Raw genomic sequence first — 17,215 nt, 5'->3', positions numbered from 1 at the left:
TCAAAGCTAGCACTCTGCCACTTGAGCCACAGCGCCACTTCTGGTCGTTTTCTGTATATGTGGTGCTGGGGAATTGAACCCAGGGTTTCATGTATATGAGGCAAGCACTCTTGCCACTAGACCATATTCCCAGCCCTTGGGCCAGGAATTTAAGAAAGGATTCTGAAACTAGATATAGGGGCTTACTCCTGTAATCCTAGAGAATCAGGATGCTGAGATCTAGAGGATCTCTTATTTTCTACATACTGATGGTTTTGAAAAATCCTCCCTCTCTGCTTTCTTTGGGATTTGAGAATACCACATGAATCTTAATTTGGAGCATACCACATGTATTCATTTCCCAAGGAGAGACCATAATACAAACATTACAGAAATTTAAAGGAAAGAAATTTCTTGGTAATTTTGCTTTCTTCTGTAAACATTAAATGCTAATATTAGTTTGCTTCTTAGGTATCGGCCAGTTCCAAAGAACCAGCTATGTCAGTGACTTCAACACGGTCAACTAACATTTTAGATACTATGAATAAATCATCTAAAAAATCCACTGCATTTAATCGAGCAGCAAATAATGAAAAGTCTCCAGTTATAAAGCCTCTGATTCCAAAGCCAAAGTCTAAGCAGGTACTGTTTCAATGACCTACATCTATAATAAACAGCTCACAACCTGTTTCTCTTTTGTTCATTGTTTCAGGAACAAGATGGGAAGTGCCAATAGTATATCATTGTTTATTTATCTGTGGAAGAGATTCAGTAATCGGTTGGCTCCAGAATCCACCCCCCCTCCTTTTGGGGGGGACAGTACTGAAGTTTGAACTCAGGACACTGTGCTTGCTGAGCCGGTGCTCTACCACTTAAGGCACAAACCCAGTCCTTTCACCTTAATTAAGGTACTGGGGTTTGAGTGTAGGGTTTCTTTGTAATTTTCAGGCTGGTATACTACTGCCAAGCCTCACTTCCTACTGAGCTACATACCTGAGCCATTGCTTGGATCGTAGACATGTAACACTGAGTTCAGCTTCCCACTGTAGAGATGGAGTTTTGAGGACCCTTTGGCCTGGACTGAAATCTCCCTCTGTACACTTGCTGCATGATAGTGTGTGCTCCGTGCCTAGTTTTTATTGGTTGAAATGGGTGTCATCTCAGTTGTGGGCATCTATCTTTCTGTGCACATAAAAAATTATTAGAATACATTATTGTACAAGGAGGAATCAGTTGTATTATTTCCACACATGTTTACAATGTATCTCAATCATCACACCCTATCACTCTCCCTTATCCCACTCCCTCTTCTGAAATAAAGTTTTGGTTTTTTTCTCAGTTGTGAACTCAGGTAAACTCAGGTTTGGGGCACTATTGCTGACCTTTTTTGCTCAAGGCTGGTGCTCTACCACTTTGAACTACAGCGCCACTTCTGTTTTCCTGGTGATGAGTGGAGATAAGAGTCTCACAGACATTCTTCTGAGGCTGGCTTTGAACCACAATCCTCATATCTCAGTCTCCTGAGTAGCTAGGATTACAGGCCTTAGCCTCTGGCGCTCGGCTTTCCGCTGAAAATAACTTTAAGAAGTTCACTGTTATGTTCATACATGCAGACAAACTACTTCAGCTAATATAAGCCTTATTTACCATCATTAGCCTCCCACTAGTACCTATCCCCTATAACTAACTGAGCCTGTCCTTTCCCGTCATTCAGGTTTTCCTTTATTGACTAATATACATTAATTGCACCACAAGGCTTTAACATGGTGCTTCAGGTGTGCATAACTAAACCTTGTGCAGAAAAACTATCTCTACTGCTTGCTCCCCCCTTCTCCCTACCCTCCTAATGAGCAGTAGCTTTCATTGAAACTGCTTATGCTGACTTTGTACATAGTTACAGTGTAGTTGGAAGCTATTCACCCTCCATCCCTTTTCCCTCTCCCATCATCTTCCTAAATAGTCTCATAACTGGGATCATGTTTGATATGTATGCATACACGTTTACTTATATATGTAGGTATATATACCATGTCCATGAATATCTGTGGCTTTTAGGTCTAACTTCCACATATGAGCAAATACATACAATATTTGGCTTTTTCAGCTTGGCTTATCTTTCTCAATGTTTTCTCTAATTCCACTCATTTTCCTGTGAAAGACATGATTTCATTTTCCTTTGTGACTGTGTAATATTCCATGATGAAAATATATTTCACATCTTTATCTGATCATCTTATTTGGCACCTCAGCTTATTCTAGCATTTTCTGTAATCTTATAAATCTCCCAGATAGCCCTAATCATCCCTGTGTATTCTGAATTTGTCTGTTCTTTGTTTGTTTGTTTTGGTTTTTGTTTTGGCCAGTCCTAGGCCTTGGACTCAGGGCCTGGGCACTGTCCCTGGCTTCCTTTTGCTCAAGGCTAGCACTCTGCCACTTGAGCCACAGCACCCCTTCTGGCCGTTTTCTGTATATGTGGTGCTGGGGAATTGAACCCAGGGCCTCATGTACACGAGGCAAGCTCTCTTGCCACTAGGCCATATCCCCAGCCAATTTGTCTGTTCTTATGTGCATCTTATCCTAGGTTTATATCATTACTTAAATCGATCTATTGTTCATCTTTTCGTTTTTATGTAACTTCATTTCGAAAACATGGAATTTGAAGCATGGGGATTATTTGTATATGTGCATGTTTATTTTCAACTGAAAAGAAAAGATTTGGTAATTAGTATGCAAGTTATAAATAATTATAAATTCTATATTTTGGAATTTGCTTGAAGCATATAAAAATCCTATTAGATTAATGCTTATAATATTTGTTCTTGTAGGCATCTGCAGCATCTTTTTTCCAGAAAAAACCTTGTCAGGTCGATAAGACTGAGGAAGTGAAGGAAGAAACCCCTAAAAATGCCCCATCTGAAGCCCCAGTGTTGTGTCCTCAAAATGTTGAAAACCAAAGGTCAGTTCTGACAGAACTTCAGTTCATCCAGTCCTAGAGACAGTGTGTTTGAGTGGCTCTTAGTGTAGTATGAGACTACAACTCTCACTAAATTACTCATGGAAAAAGGAAGGGGTGTAATAGATGCTTGTACTTTCTAAAAAGGATTAGTTTACTTTTTGCTGCTTTAGATTATTTAACTGTCAGGTCTTAATCATATATGTATGGCTTCCCTTTAGATTTCAGGTCAGGCAAAGAAAGGGAAACAAAAATTACTTTGCCTAGAACAACTCTAAATATAGGAGGGTAGCATTTTATTCATACATAAAACATTTATATCTTTTAGTAGTTTCTTTTGGTCTCAATTCTTAACTGTGGTTTTTTTTTCAGATTTCTTTATCATCTTGTCCCATCTATCTTGCTTCACAAAAACTGTTAACATTGCTTTCAGCATCATTTTTATTTTCTTTTCCTGGAGATAGGATTTAATTAAGATTATTTGAAGTTATATTTTCAGAAACTGGGTAACTAGTTCTAGTCATATTATTAATGTTTTGTGTTTGTTTGGGTCTGTTTTTTGAGATGGCTCTCAACCATGCATCCCAGGCTTGTCTGAAACTCTCAGCCCTCCTGCCTCTGCCTCGTGCTCACCACCAGGCTTTGCTTAGTGTTTTTTAGTATCTTAATATTGTAAACATATTTAAATTTAGATAAAACTAAGTCTGTTTTACTCATTTTCAGAGGTTAATTTTTTTCCTTCCTTTTTTTTTGTGTGTGTATGTGTGTGTGTTTATGGTTTGTTTTGCTTTGATTTTGCTGGGGTTTGAACTCAGAGACTTGTGTTTGCCAAACAGGTGCTCTAGTACTTGAGCACCTCCAGCCCATTTCTTTCCTTCTACTCCTTTTTCAGCAAATTTTCCTATACTTAATACAGTTTGAGTTAGAGATGTAATTTTGTTTTTTTTGTTTTTTTTGGCCAGTCCTGGGCCTTGGACTCAGGGCCTGAGCACTGTCCCTGGCTTCTTCCCGCTCAAGGCTAGCACTCTGCCACTTGAGCCACAGCGCCACTTCTGGCCATTTTCTATATATGTGGTGCTGAGGAATCGAACCCAGGGTTTCATGTATATGAGGCAAGCACTCTTGCCACTAGGCCATATTCCCAGCACTTAGGATCTTTTTAGTGTCAGCATAGTGGGAGACAGCCTAGCTGGACAGCCAAATATCAGGTTTCTGGTGTCCTGATTGTTGAGTGTAAGGTTTGACTCTGTGTCACCTAAATTATTTCATCTCTCTGAGATTCTGTTTCCTTTGTCAGTAGACTGAAGGTACAAATTATTCTCAAATCATAGAGTTGATGAAATGATATACACACAAAGCACATAGAACAATTCCTAGCAGACAGTAAATTCTCGGAAGCTTAAATATCAGCATTCAACCTTTACTTAGGACCTAATGTCAATTTGTGTTGAAAGTCAAATTTACAAGTGTGCTGTATTCCAGCTGTACATAATGACAACACAGGGAAGGCCCTCAATCAACTGTGAGAGCAAGGGGATAATAGATGACATGAGAGAAATCAATAGGGTTTCAAATAGCTGAGCTGGGAAATGAAGGAATTTTAACTAGGCCTGAAGAGATAAGTGAAGTTGGAGGCCTTGAGCCTTATTCACAAGAGCTGAAAGGGAAAGTTCAAGGTTGCTGCACCTAGAAAATAAAATATTGAATGATCCCTTTGAATTTCTTTTATAAAGCATTTTTCACTTCTTTCATCCTGTTGTCTGTCTTCAAGCAGTTTAAAATAATATGAATAGTAACAAATATAATTGTGTCTCCCTTATTTTACAGAGGTATACAAAGAGAAATGTTAACAACTAAGTTAAAAAGTCATATTGTACTTTAACTTGCAGTAAACATGAAAAATTTTCACATACTATTTTAGGCCAAAGACTGGGTTTCAGATGTGGCTGGAAGAAAATAGAAGCAACATTTTGTCTGAAAATCCTGACTTTTCGGAGGAAGCAGACATAATAAAAGAAGGAATGATTCGATTTAGAGTATTGTCAGCTGAAGAAAGGAAGGTAAAGATATAATTTCACTGAGATTGAGATCTTTGTGAATTTCCCAGGCTTAAAACATTCTTAGAAATGCCTTTTTCTATATTTGGAAAATTGAATAAATACATTGTAAAACTCTTGGTAGAGAGGAAGTGAAATGTGAAATGTCAGCTTTGAGCTTGTGGATTTGCAGAAATTATATTGAGCGTTGATGGTTAAGTTTTTTAGCAGCTAAATATATATAAGTATATATATGGATAGATAGATGGATGGATGGATAGATAGATAGGAAAATGCCTCCAAGAAAAGACGTTTTAGTTATAAATGGGTCCAAGTAAAAATTTTTTAAAATGCTTTTTACATACACACTGAATATTCCTTACACATGAAAATAATCTTTTTGAGAGGAACCCTGATACTCTGGTCTATCCTTTTATATTGAAATTGGGACAGGCCTCTTGTTCTTCCTGTGAATTTCCTTGAGATCCACATTCAAAAAGCATTTCAAAGTATCTCATAGAAAGGAGATTATTTTTCTTTATTTATTGCCAATCCTGGAGCTTGGACTCAGAATCTGAGCACTGTCCCTGGCTTCTTTTTGCTCAAGGCTAGCACCTACCTTTTGAGCCACAGCGCCACTTCTGGCCTTTTCTATATATGTGGTGCAAACTTGTAGATTGAATATTATAGAAATAGAATGTAATCTTTTTCCCTTGAGGTATTGGGGATTGAATTCAGGACCTCACGCATTCTAGGAAGGCATTGTAGTTAGAATGGTCTCCAGTCCCTAAAATGTAAATTTTGAATGTTCTGCAATTAAGGATAAAAGATAGCTTTTTAAGAATGTTATTTTAAGTTTGTGTTTTAATTGACATAATAAAAACAAAAGAAATAGTACCTACTAATGAATTGTCATGCTTCCATTTGTGTAAACAGTTATAAGTGCTTAGATCAGATTTCTTCAAATATTTCTTTATGATGAAAGCTTTCAAGATCTTAGTTTTTTGAAATGTACATTATGTATCCATAGTTACCTTATATATATTATACTCATAACATTTATTTATATTTATAGTAATTATAGTAATTTATATATAGTAATTTATAGTAATTATATATTTATAGTAATTATAGTGTACAATAGCACATCAGAACTTCTTGCTTCCATCTAATAATGGTAACTTGGTACCTGCTGATCAACCTTTTGCCACACCTCTCCATCTCTACTCTCCCGAGCCTCTGGTAACTACCATTCCACTTTCAATTTTTCTGGGGTCAGCATACATGCATTCATTCATTCACTTTCGTGGGATGGGAGTTAAACCAGGTCCTTGTGCATACCAAGCAAGCGGTGTTGTCACTGAGCTGTATCACCAACCTGAGCAACTTTTCATATTTTACTCATGAGCAAGAAATCTTGCAATATTTTGTCTTTCTTTTTTTTTTTTTTTTTGGCCAGTCCTGGGCCTTGGACTCAGGGCCTGAGCACTGTCCCTGGCTTCTTTTTGCTCAAGGCTAGCACTCTTGCCACTTGAGCCACAGCGCCACTTCTGGCCATTTTCTGTATATGTGGTGCTGGGGAATCGAACCCAGGGCCTCATGTATATGAGGCAGGCACTCTTGCCACTAGGCCATATCCCCAGCCCCAATACTTTGTCTTTCTATGCCTAGATAATTTCATATAGTAGAATGATCTACAGTTCCATCTACCCTGCTGCAGATGACAAGGATGTATTCCTTTTTTGTGACTGGATAGTATCCTGTCATATATAACATGTACCATATTTTCTCTATTCATCAACAACTCTATTCAACACCTTTGGTTGTTTCCATTTCTTGGCTATTGTAAATAATGCTGCAGTGAACCTGGGAGTGCAGGTGTCTCTTCAATTTGCTAGTTTTTATTTCCTTTGAAAATATCTGGGAATGGAATTGCAAGATCATAGAGTAGTTTTACTTTTGGTTTATTTTGTTTTTGAGAAACCCCCATCCTGTTTTCAGTCATGGTTGTGGTGATTTGCATTTCTATAAGTAGTGTGCCTATTCCTGCAAATAGGTTCCTTTTAACCCACATCCTTGCCAGTGCTTTTTCTATTTGTTTTGCTCCTGACTAGTCCTCTACCACTTGAGCCATGTTTCTAGCCCACTTTTTGCTGGTTAATTGGAGATGGAGTAGACATGAATCTTGAATACTTTTCTGCTTAGACTGTTTTTGACCGCCTATTCTCCAGATCTTGCCTCCTGAGTAGCTAGGATTACAGCCATGAACCACTGGCTCCAGGCTTTATCAATCTCATTCCCTTTGGTAATAGCTTTCTTTTTGGTAATAGCTATTCTTAGTAGGGTAAAGTGATATTTCATAGTAGTTTTGATTTCCATTTTTCTGATAAGAAACATTTTTGGGTACTAATTGGATATTTGTTTTCTTCCATAGAATTCAAGTATTTTGGTGTTTTGATATTGCATTTTTAAAGTTCTTTAAAGATTTTAATATCAGCTCTTTGTCAGATAAATAGTTTAAGAATTGCTTAACACTTAGAACCCCTAACTATTCAAATGCTACTACTCTTTTTATATATAAGAATGTTACTAGGAAAATAAAAGTAAATTCCATTTTGTTTCTCTATTATTGCAATACAAGTCTTTTCTTTTTCTCCTAATATTTTTCAAAGGCATGGACTAACAAGGCCAAGGGAGAGACTGCGATAGATGAAGCTGAAGCAAAGAAGCGAAAACATATTCCTGATGAAAGCCGTGAAACAGAAAACCAGAAAGAAGCAGCAAAGGAGAATCAGAGCGTGCCTAAAAAGCAAAAACTTTTAGCTCTTTCTGCTAATCAGAAACTATCAGCTTTTGCATTTAAACAGGAGTAAAGAGAGAGAGTAGCCTTAGTGGTAATAGACTTGGGGCTCATCTTTGGTGAATCTGGCCTTTCTCTTAATGTTTAGGAAACACATTATTACATACATGTTTATCAAGAGCTAAAAGACAACTGGTTGTAAGATATTGTAGTGAGATGAAGGGTGTAGCTCTGTGGTAGAACACTGCCCTAGCATGCATGAGATGCTAGGAGTGAATCCTAGCACCACTAAAACAAAACAAAATAAAGGATAATGTAATTATATTGGTGGTAGAAGGTGTGAAAATTCTTGTCTTTTCAAATTATGAGTTATTTTGCCCATAATGGAGCAGAAGCATTGCAGTTACTGACTACAGACCATTATGCTCCAGGAATCAAGTTTGATTTTTTTTTTTAAATCTTCAAAATCAAGATCTGAATACTTCTCCACAGGAAACACCTTCTAGGAACTTCCTCATCGTGTTCATGTCACCAACTAGAAAATGCCGCAGTGGTCCTCTTCCAAGTATACTGCCAGGCTGTCCATTCTACATCTAGGCAGCTGTGTCTTATGATATGAACCCTAAATATGTAAATAATCTTGTAGATAAGACATTTGGGGGGGGGTGGAAGTTGCTTTATAGTATCTGTATCACTTGGGTTTGGTTTAGGTAAATAAAACCTCTATGTTTCTATATTTGGCTTGATCTGGTATTTCTCGAACATGGTATTTCTATGATGTGAAATTGTGTATTTTATGCTTATCACTATAATTCCTGCCATTCCCCCCTTTAGCTCACATTGTCCTCACAGTAGAGAAGGCATCGTCTGGAAAGTGTCACAGTGCAGGGCTTCCTGTGCTCCTGCCGGATACCCTGGCTGTCAGCATCTGCAGAACTATGAAGGCTTGGTCAGAGGTGGTTACAGTTAGAGTGTTCCACTCTTATTTTACTCTGAACCAATAAGGAATCATTGATTTATACATCTTGTCTATCTTAAGTGGACATTAATATAAAAGGAACCATCTAAGGGTAGCACATTGTATTGGGGGTTAGTAAACCAGATGACTCAAAATCAAGGACAGTTTATATGCAGAAAAGAACAAAACAGGTTGAAAGTTTAGGAAAATGTAGACCTTACTTATCCTATGCTAATTAAGCAAGAATACATTTCTGACTTTTTCAAGTTGATAGCTAGCATTGGGGGAGATATAGCACAGTGATTGCCTTGGCTGCACAGATTCTAAAGCCAGACTGTACCAGCTTGAAGACTGACGCATTCCCTTGCAGCTGGATAACCAAAGGCACATTCTAACTCTGTCCACTCATCTGTAAAATAAGTATGATCATCAGAAAACTAGGACTTAGTAGGAACAAGTATAGGGGACTAAATTAATGTACTAAGCGTTACCATGATATCAATAATATAATCTGCTCTGGGCATAGTGTATACCATAGAAAGCAAAAAGCTTCCCAGTGGAGCTTATTTATTAGCTTTATATAGTAAGATGACCTTATTTGGAGGTTTAACACACATGGTTTTGCCCAGTACAGTATTTTTTTTTCTATGCTGTGTCTGTTCTCGGCAGCAGTAGCTCAATTTCTCCATCAGCCTTCTCTCATACCTGAGTGTGTGCCATCAGCCCATGGAGGATGCAGTGAACAGAGACATATGAGCCTACTGAGGCCTCAGAACTATCTTCCAGTTGTAAGCTAATGGCTAAAATAGAATAGTTCCCAGACTAGTGTAAGCATGAACTTCATATTGTTGAAGCAAAGGCAATGAGTTATGAGGAAAGTCCAATTAAAGATAAAAACTAAACAGCAGACAAAGCCCAGGGCTCAGGAGCTTAAAGGACAGCTGTTTGCTGTGATTTGCTTTTTAAAAATTTTTGTTTGCAGTGCTGTGGATTGAACCTAGGCCATTGCACATGGTAGGGATGCTTTGTTCAGCCCTTCTCTTGAATTTAAGGTAAATTGAAAGTAAATTCAGTGGGGGTACTGGTTGCTCACACTTGTAATCATAGCTACTCAGGAGGCTGAGATAGGAAGATCATGGGTTCAAAGCGAGCCCAGGCAGGAAAATTCATCGGATTCTTAGCTCTAGTCAACCACCAAAAAGCCAGAGGTATAGTGATGCTGTGGCTCAAAGTGGTAGAACACTAGCCTTGAGCAAAAACTTCAGGAACAAGTCCCAGTCCAGGAGTTCAAGCCTCGTGATTAATCAAAAGAAAAAGGAAAAAAACAAAAGCCATAAGTGGAGCTTTCACTGTGAAAGATTATCTGTAACTTGTATAGCCACAGACAAAAGAAGGTCATAAACCAATCACATCGGAAGGAGCATTAAGTAGCCTACAGCAGGGCTGTAGAGGTGGGGTTTTTGTTTTTTGTGTTGTTGTTTTTTGCCAGTCCTGGGGTTTGAACTCAGGGCCTAGGTGCTGCCCCTGAGCTTCTTTTGCTCAAGGCTAGCACTCTATTACTTGAGCCTCAGCCCTACTTCTTGCTTTTCCTGTTTACGTGGTACTGAGGAATCAAACCCAGTGCTTCATGCATGCTAGGCAAGCACTCTGCCACTAAGCCACACTCCCAGCCTCAGCATTAGCTTTAAGCACAAAAACTTAAGGACAGTCTCCAGGTCCTTAGTTCAAGACCCAGGACCCTCATTTAGAAAAAACAAAATACCAGGATGATAACAAAAAACAAAACTTGCTAGCACAAACATTGGCAATTGGGAAGGACTCTTTATGATTAGATAGACTTCTATTAATAACTATAATTAGTCTTATGCCAGTGTGTAGTATAGATTTATGCTCCATAATGATAAAGGACCAGAATAAAAGAACCTAATTTTTTTTAATTTTATTTGTAATTAAAATTTTTTGACAAGGTGTTGTGCAAAAGGGGTACAGTTACATAATAGGGCAGTGTATACATTTCCTGTGATATCTTACACCCTGTTTTTCTTTCCCTTCCCTAGATCAGGTAGACATATATACAATACACAGTGTACCAAAAACATATAGTAGCCACGTGGCCTACACCAAAGGAAATTCACCTAGGACTTTAAATATAATGTCAACAATAGAGTTTGCTTATCCTTGTCTTTTTTTAAGTTCTTTATTCTTTATTAAAGTTAATTTTTATTATTATAAATGTGATATACACAGGGGCTACAAGTGCATAAGTCAGGTAATGAGTACATTTCTTTCTGGACAATGTCTCCCCTTCCCTTGCTTTCTCTCAATTTTTCCCTCCTGTCTCCATCCACAAGTTGTATAGTTCATTTTCCAGTGTCTAATGAGTATCACCAATACATCCTCTATTCTTTTCATTACTCACATATTTCTGCACCTTACCAAGGATTTTCTTAGCTCCAAGTTTGTATTTTTGATTTTTATTTATTAATTAAACAAATTTTTTTGATAAGGTGTTGTGCAAAAAGGGTACAGTTACATAGTAGGGCAGTGTATACAGTGATATCTTACACCCTGTTTTTCTTTCCCTTCCCTAGATCAGGTAGACATATATACAATACACAGTGTATCAAAAACATATACAGTAGCCACGCGGCCTATGCCAACGGAAATTCACCTAGGACTTTAAATGTGTCGTCAACAATGAGAGTTTGCAGGGCTGGGGATATGGCCTAGTGGCAAGAGTGCTTGCCTCCTATACATGTGGCCCTGGGTTCAATTCCCCAGCACCACATATACAGAAAATGGCCAGAAGGGGCGCTGTGGCTCAAGTGGCAGAGTGCTAGCCTTGAGCAAAAAGAAGCCAGGGACAGTGCTCAGGACCTGAGTCCAAGCCCCAGGACTGGCAAAACACACACACACACACACACACACACACAATAGTTTGCTTATCCTTGTCTTATATGATCATACATACATAGCTTTTGAGCTATTGTAATCCACTGAGAGGTCTATTTTTGACCTTTATATGTTGAGTAGTTGTTTGTTTTTGGGGTTTTTTTTGTTTTTTTTTTGGCCAGTCCTAGGCCTTGGACTCAGGGCCTGAGCACTGTCCCTGGCTTCCTTTTGCTCAAGGCTAGCACTCTGCCACTTGAGCCACAGCGCCACTTCTGGCCGTTTTCTGTATATGTGGTGCTGGGGAATCGAACCCAAGGCCTCATGTATACGAGGCAAGCACTCTTGCCACTAGGCCATATCCCCAGCCCTTGAGTAGTTGTTTGGTTTTAGTTACATAATGTAAGGTTGCTGACCCAAACCTGTGGGAAATACCATTTGACAAGAAGTTTTTGGTTTCACAGACCTGGTCTCTACTGTCTCCCCCTCCCCCCCACCTTAACAGTCATATATCAAGGAGATCATGCCCCTTTGTTTTCTGTGTTCTAGGCTTGTCTCGCTCAACATTATTTGTTCAAGTTCTGACCATTTCCCTGCAAATGCCAATATTTCACCATTTCTAATCGCTATGTAATATTCCATTGTATATAGGTACCATATTTTTGGATCCATCTGTAGAGGGGCATCTGGGTTGTTTCTATATTTTGGCTATTGTGAATTGTGCAGTGATAAACATGGAAGTGCAAATGTCTTTTTGATATCTTGAGACCTGTTGTTCATGATAGATGCCTAGGAGTGGTATGGCTGGGTCATAGGGTAGGTCTATGTTGAGCTTTTTGAGGAACCTCCATACTGTTCTCCAAAGTGGTTGTACTAATTTGCACTCCCACCAACAATGGAGAAGTGTTCTTCTTTTCCTGCACCCCCTCCAGCATTTGTTGTTGCCTGAGTTCAGAGTATAGGCCATTCTAACTGGAGTGAGGTGAAGAACCTAAAATTTGAAGTGTGACTTTGGACTAGAGTAGATAGAAGGTGGTCCTTAGTGATTGATTCAACTTTTGCCTAATCTGTGACATTGTGAGGGGCAAAAGCCGGTAGAATATAAAGTAAACATTTAAAAAGCCAGTAGTTGGTTCGTTGCAAGTCTACTAAGTTAGAAAAATTTCTGTCAAGAATGATCAGAACTTAAAAAACAAATAATGATCTTACAAATAAAAATAACACATGGTGTAAATAGGAAAAAGGCTGGTGAAAGTCTATTTTATGTGTCAGCTTGATTAGGCTTTAGTTACTAGGATTCACACACTGTTGTGCAGATGTTTTATAGATAATTTTCAAGTCCATAATTAAGGGACTAAAAGAATATTCTAGACAATGGGGCTGGTTAAATCATATAAAAGTCTTTAAAAGCAGAAACGAGTCTCCACTGAGGAAGAAGGAATTATACCAGTGCATAACACCATCAGTTCATGTCGAAGATGTCCAGCCCACTGTTGCTGAAGGTCTGAAGTTTCCAGGCTTAAAGCGCTTTGTTAGTCTTATAGTCATATGAGTCACTTCTTTCTTTGCCCCACACCCCTGTAGTTGAGAATGGCTATCATTACCAAGTCTTTCAATGAAAGCAAGCTTGTGATGTGTTAGTATCCCTGTGTCTAGGGGTTTCAGAGTGGCTTTCAAAATTTCTTAGAGTAATGTGTTTGAGTCTACTATAAGTCATATTGAAAATGGCTGAAAGAACAATCCATTCAGAATAGTTGAAAGACAAGTCATTACTGTGGATATATATATATATATATATATATACACATATATATATATCTCTTTGTTAGTGTGGGTGTGTGCAAACACATGTACACATACTTGAAGAATAGTGTGAAGCAGATTAATGGCAAATAGACATTTTGTCCTGGGTTAGAACTGGTCCCCTTCAGTGTTTCTCTGCAGGCAACTGGCTTGAAATTGATCCAGTTTTTCAAAAGAGGGAGGAGTATTAATGTGGTTCAATAAGATAGTCTCTCTTCATGACATCATTTCCCCTCAAATGAAATGTTATACCCACTGATTAAAAATAGTAGCTGAGTGTTATCTAGAATATGTAAGGAACTCTCAAACTAACATTGAAAAACACCAATGATTAGTGAGAATGCCGGGAAACTGGATGCATATTGCTGGCAGGAATGTGACCCAGTAATTACTGTCATTTATTCCAGGGAAATGAATTTTAGCCCCACACAGGGACTTGCTTATAACTCTTTATAGCAAGTTTGTTTGTAATACTCCCAAACTGCAAACTAAATGTGCCTCAACAGGTAAATGGTTAAATAAGGATATATGCGTGACATAATGTTACTCCATAGGGTGTTACTCAGCAGTAAAAACAATTGACATTTTCAGCAACTTGGATTAAGCCCAAGGCGTTATGCATTGTGGGAAAAGATTTCACTCATGGAATGATTGTAGAGGAAAACACTAATGGTTACCAGTAAAAGAGGAAGAGACAAGGATGTGGCTGCATAAGACTACATGTATAAAGTTCTGGAGAGCTGCACATAAGTCTCCTGGTGAAATCTGAGTAACTTCAATGGGTTGTACCAATTTCAGCTTCTTAGTTTTAATATCAATACTATAGTTATGTAAGGTTAATATTGGGAAATGCTTTGGAGGAGTGAAAAATAGTACGTGGGGATGTGTTAAAACTAGGAATGGAAAACTAATGTGGGTAGGAAAAATTTTATATTGTTGACTTTCCAGATCGGGGAAGTCAAGAATATGAATATTTTCTTCTCCATTTGAATTCTGTATGTTTGAAGACAAAGCAGCCATCTGTGTCTGAGTGGAGACAGTGCATCACAGCGAGAATAGCTAAGGAGAAAATTGGTAAGCACTTGAGTCCTTGATGACATTACTGAGTGCCCAAGCCTTGCTTCCAATCCCACCTCTAGACTTCTGGTGAAGTGAAATAGCATGTCTGTCTTGTTCAAGCCTGTTAGTTCCCAGCCTTAGCAGCATATAGCCAATGACTCTTTCATGCCCCAGCCACACCCTGCATTATGAAATCAGATTCCAGGTGGGAGCCAGGCTTCCTGGTGATTCCAGTGTGCAGTCAATTTTGAGAATCACCACCAGTTTAAACTATTTGTGACTATCCAGTTTCTATAAGGGAAAAACAATTTTACATGGTATAGTATCTTACTGTAGCCAGTTCTTTTTACCCTGATAGGACTCAGGACCCCTAAATGGTAGAAAGATCAACACCAGTTCCTTTTCTCATCAACGCTGGTTCCTTTGTCTGTGAATCATTCATAACATTGACATTAATTTTCACAAATCCAAGCATGATTGTCTGGGACAAATGTTCAGTGGTGCTTGTGATTCTAAAAATAAATACATACCAGAACAACAGAGAAACACGCTTTTGAGCCTCTCTGCCAAGCTACTCATTCCCTTTATATTTGTTGTAATATCTTGTTTGCTTATTCAATGCTGGTATTTCTGGCAGGATGGTTGCCCCTGTCCTTACAGAAGCAGCTTGCCGGTCTTTTCCAGGTGCAGAGTAAGTAACTGAAGACATTGGGAGACCTTGACTTGCAGGCTTATTCCATTAAGATCATCAACATCTGTCGTCCCCTCTCACATCTGTGCTCTTGAGAGGACAAACCAGTAAACAGATAAGATTTTCTATTACCATTGTGTTTTAAGACATGTCTCCAAAAACTGATGAACAATTTGCCGAGTTACCAACCACACATTTCCCGCCCCCTCCCTTTGTCTCCCTAGAGGTCCCATTAAATAATGGCAAAGGCATGAAAATAAAAAGTAAATTTGCAGAATCAATGATAAAGTGAAAGGGGAGAAGGGAGACACTGATGCCTGAGAGAATTCAATTCATTGACAAAGACAAATTTTATTTTTAAAGTCAACCAATCACAGCAGAGTCAGACCAGCAGCAAATAAAAGTGGGCATGTGGCTCACCTAGGCAGCTTATTAAAATGAAGATTCTAATTGAATTGGTGTTGGATGAGGCATGAGATTCTGCATTTCTAAGAGACTGTAGGTGATGCCAGCAGGCTGTTCTGGTGGGAGGACTACACATTACGTTGTAGAAGCAGCAAGAGGAAATACATAAGGAGGGGCTACAGCAAGAAAAGTCACAGTCTGCCCTGTGGAATCTGAAAAGGGGGCTTCACTATGGGAGGAGTGAGGTGTGGGGCTGGAGCCACAGAGATTAATTCTAGTTCTGTATTGCAGGGCTTAAAAATCCACCTTAGCCTTACAGCAGGGCTGATGTGGTTGCACCCCAGCCTGTTGCTATAGGGAGTCCAGAGTTACCTAAGCATACAATTAAAGAAAAATGAAGGCCAGGCACTGGTGATGTCTCATGTCTATAACCCTAGCTATACAGGAGGCTGAGATCTGACAGTTTCAAGTCCTCTCTGGCAGACAAATCTGAGAGACTCATCTCCAGTTAACCAGGAAAACAAAAAGCCAGAGTGGAGCTATAACTCAAGAGGTAGAGTGCCTGCCTTGAGTGAAAAAGCCAAGGGAGAGCGTGAGGCTTGAGTTCAAGTCCCAGTATGAGCACAATTATTCATCAGTTGATCCAAAAGACAGAAACCTAGAACTTGTGTGAAATACCCTGATTTTGTTTTATCCTTGGCAACTGAGAAAAATATGGATGCTAAACAAGATGAGAAAAATGTCTATGGCAAACCAGAGCAGCACATCATGGTACTCTAGGTTTCTATAGTCTCACAAAGCTGACACAGGAAGCAGGCTGAGGCCTCATGCAGGTGTTAGGACAAGGAGAGATCTCTACGTATTGACAACTTGGGAAAACACAAAGGACTTGAGTAAGGACTCTGGTGGAGTAAAAGGTAAAATTCCCATTCAGTATCACATGGGAGGAAATTTCATTCTCCACAGAACAGCTTGTAATCGTGATACTGGCCCTGCAGAAAAGGAATCTTGGCACACCCTTGTGCTGCATTGACCCGTGCCCCATAGTCATACATTGATGGTATCATAAGATAGTGGCTCTGCTTTCAATGAATAAGAAAATAATTTATTCTGTCACATTAGTGACCAGGACCACAGATTGAAGTTACTATGAATAATGCATTTCACTGTAAAAGATTATCTGTAACTTGTATAGCCACAGACAAAAGAAAGTCATAAACCAAGACACCAATCACATTGGAAGGAGCATTAAGTAGCCTACAGCAGTGCTGTAAAGGTTTGATTTTTTTTTCACTTTTTTTGGGGGGGTTGTTTTTTTTTTTTTGCCAGTCCTGGGGCTTGAACTCAGGGCCTGAGCACTGTCCCTGGCTTCTTTTTGCTCACACTCTACCACTTGAGCCACAGCGCCACTTCTGGCTTTTTCTGTATATGTGGTGCTGAGGGATCAACCCAGAGCTTCATGTATGCAAGGCAAGCACTCTACCACTAGGCCATATTCCCAGCACTGCTGTAGAGTTTTCTATGACCTTTAGGCATTATTTATCTGTAGTATTCTTAGCTTTAGAGTTTGTGGAAGCTAGAGAACTATGAAGCTTAATGATACACTGCAGGAAATTTATTAGATTGAAGAATGTTAGATCAG

General features: G+C 38.9%; 1 protein-coding gene across 1 annotated transcript in view; it reads left to right on the top strand.

Moving 5' to 3' along the window:
* Wdhd1 (WD repeat and HMG-box DNA binding protein 1) overlaps positions 1–8,502 on the top strand; it is a 60,560-nt gene extending 52,058 nt beyond the window's left edge. Inside the window, 4 exon segments of the mRNA XM_048362948.1 lie at positions 451–621; positions 2,805–2,935; positions 4,854–4,992; positions 7,641–8,502. Coding sequence (XP_048218905.1) covers positions 451–621; positions 2,805–2,935; positions 4,854–4,992; positions 7,641–7,841 — 642 coding nt within the window. The 3' untranslated portion in view covers positions 7,842–8,502.
* The last annotated feature ends 8,713 nt before the right edge of the window (positions 8,503–17,215 follow it).

Source organism: Perognathus longimembris, chromosome 14, assembly GCF_023159225.1.
Source record: "Perognathus longimembris pacificus isolate PPM17 chromosome 14, ASM2315922v1, whole genome shotgun sequence".
Classification (NCBI taxonomy): Eukaryota; Metazoa; Chordata; class Mammalia; order Rodentia; family Heteromyidae; genus Perognathus; species Perognathus longimembris.
The sequence above is the reverse complement of the archived record's forward strand: the minus strand, read 5'-3'. Positions and strand labels throughout refer to the sequence as shown.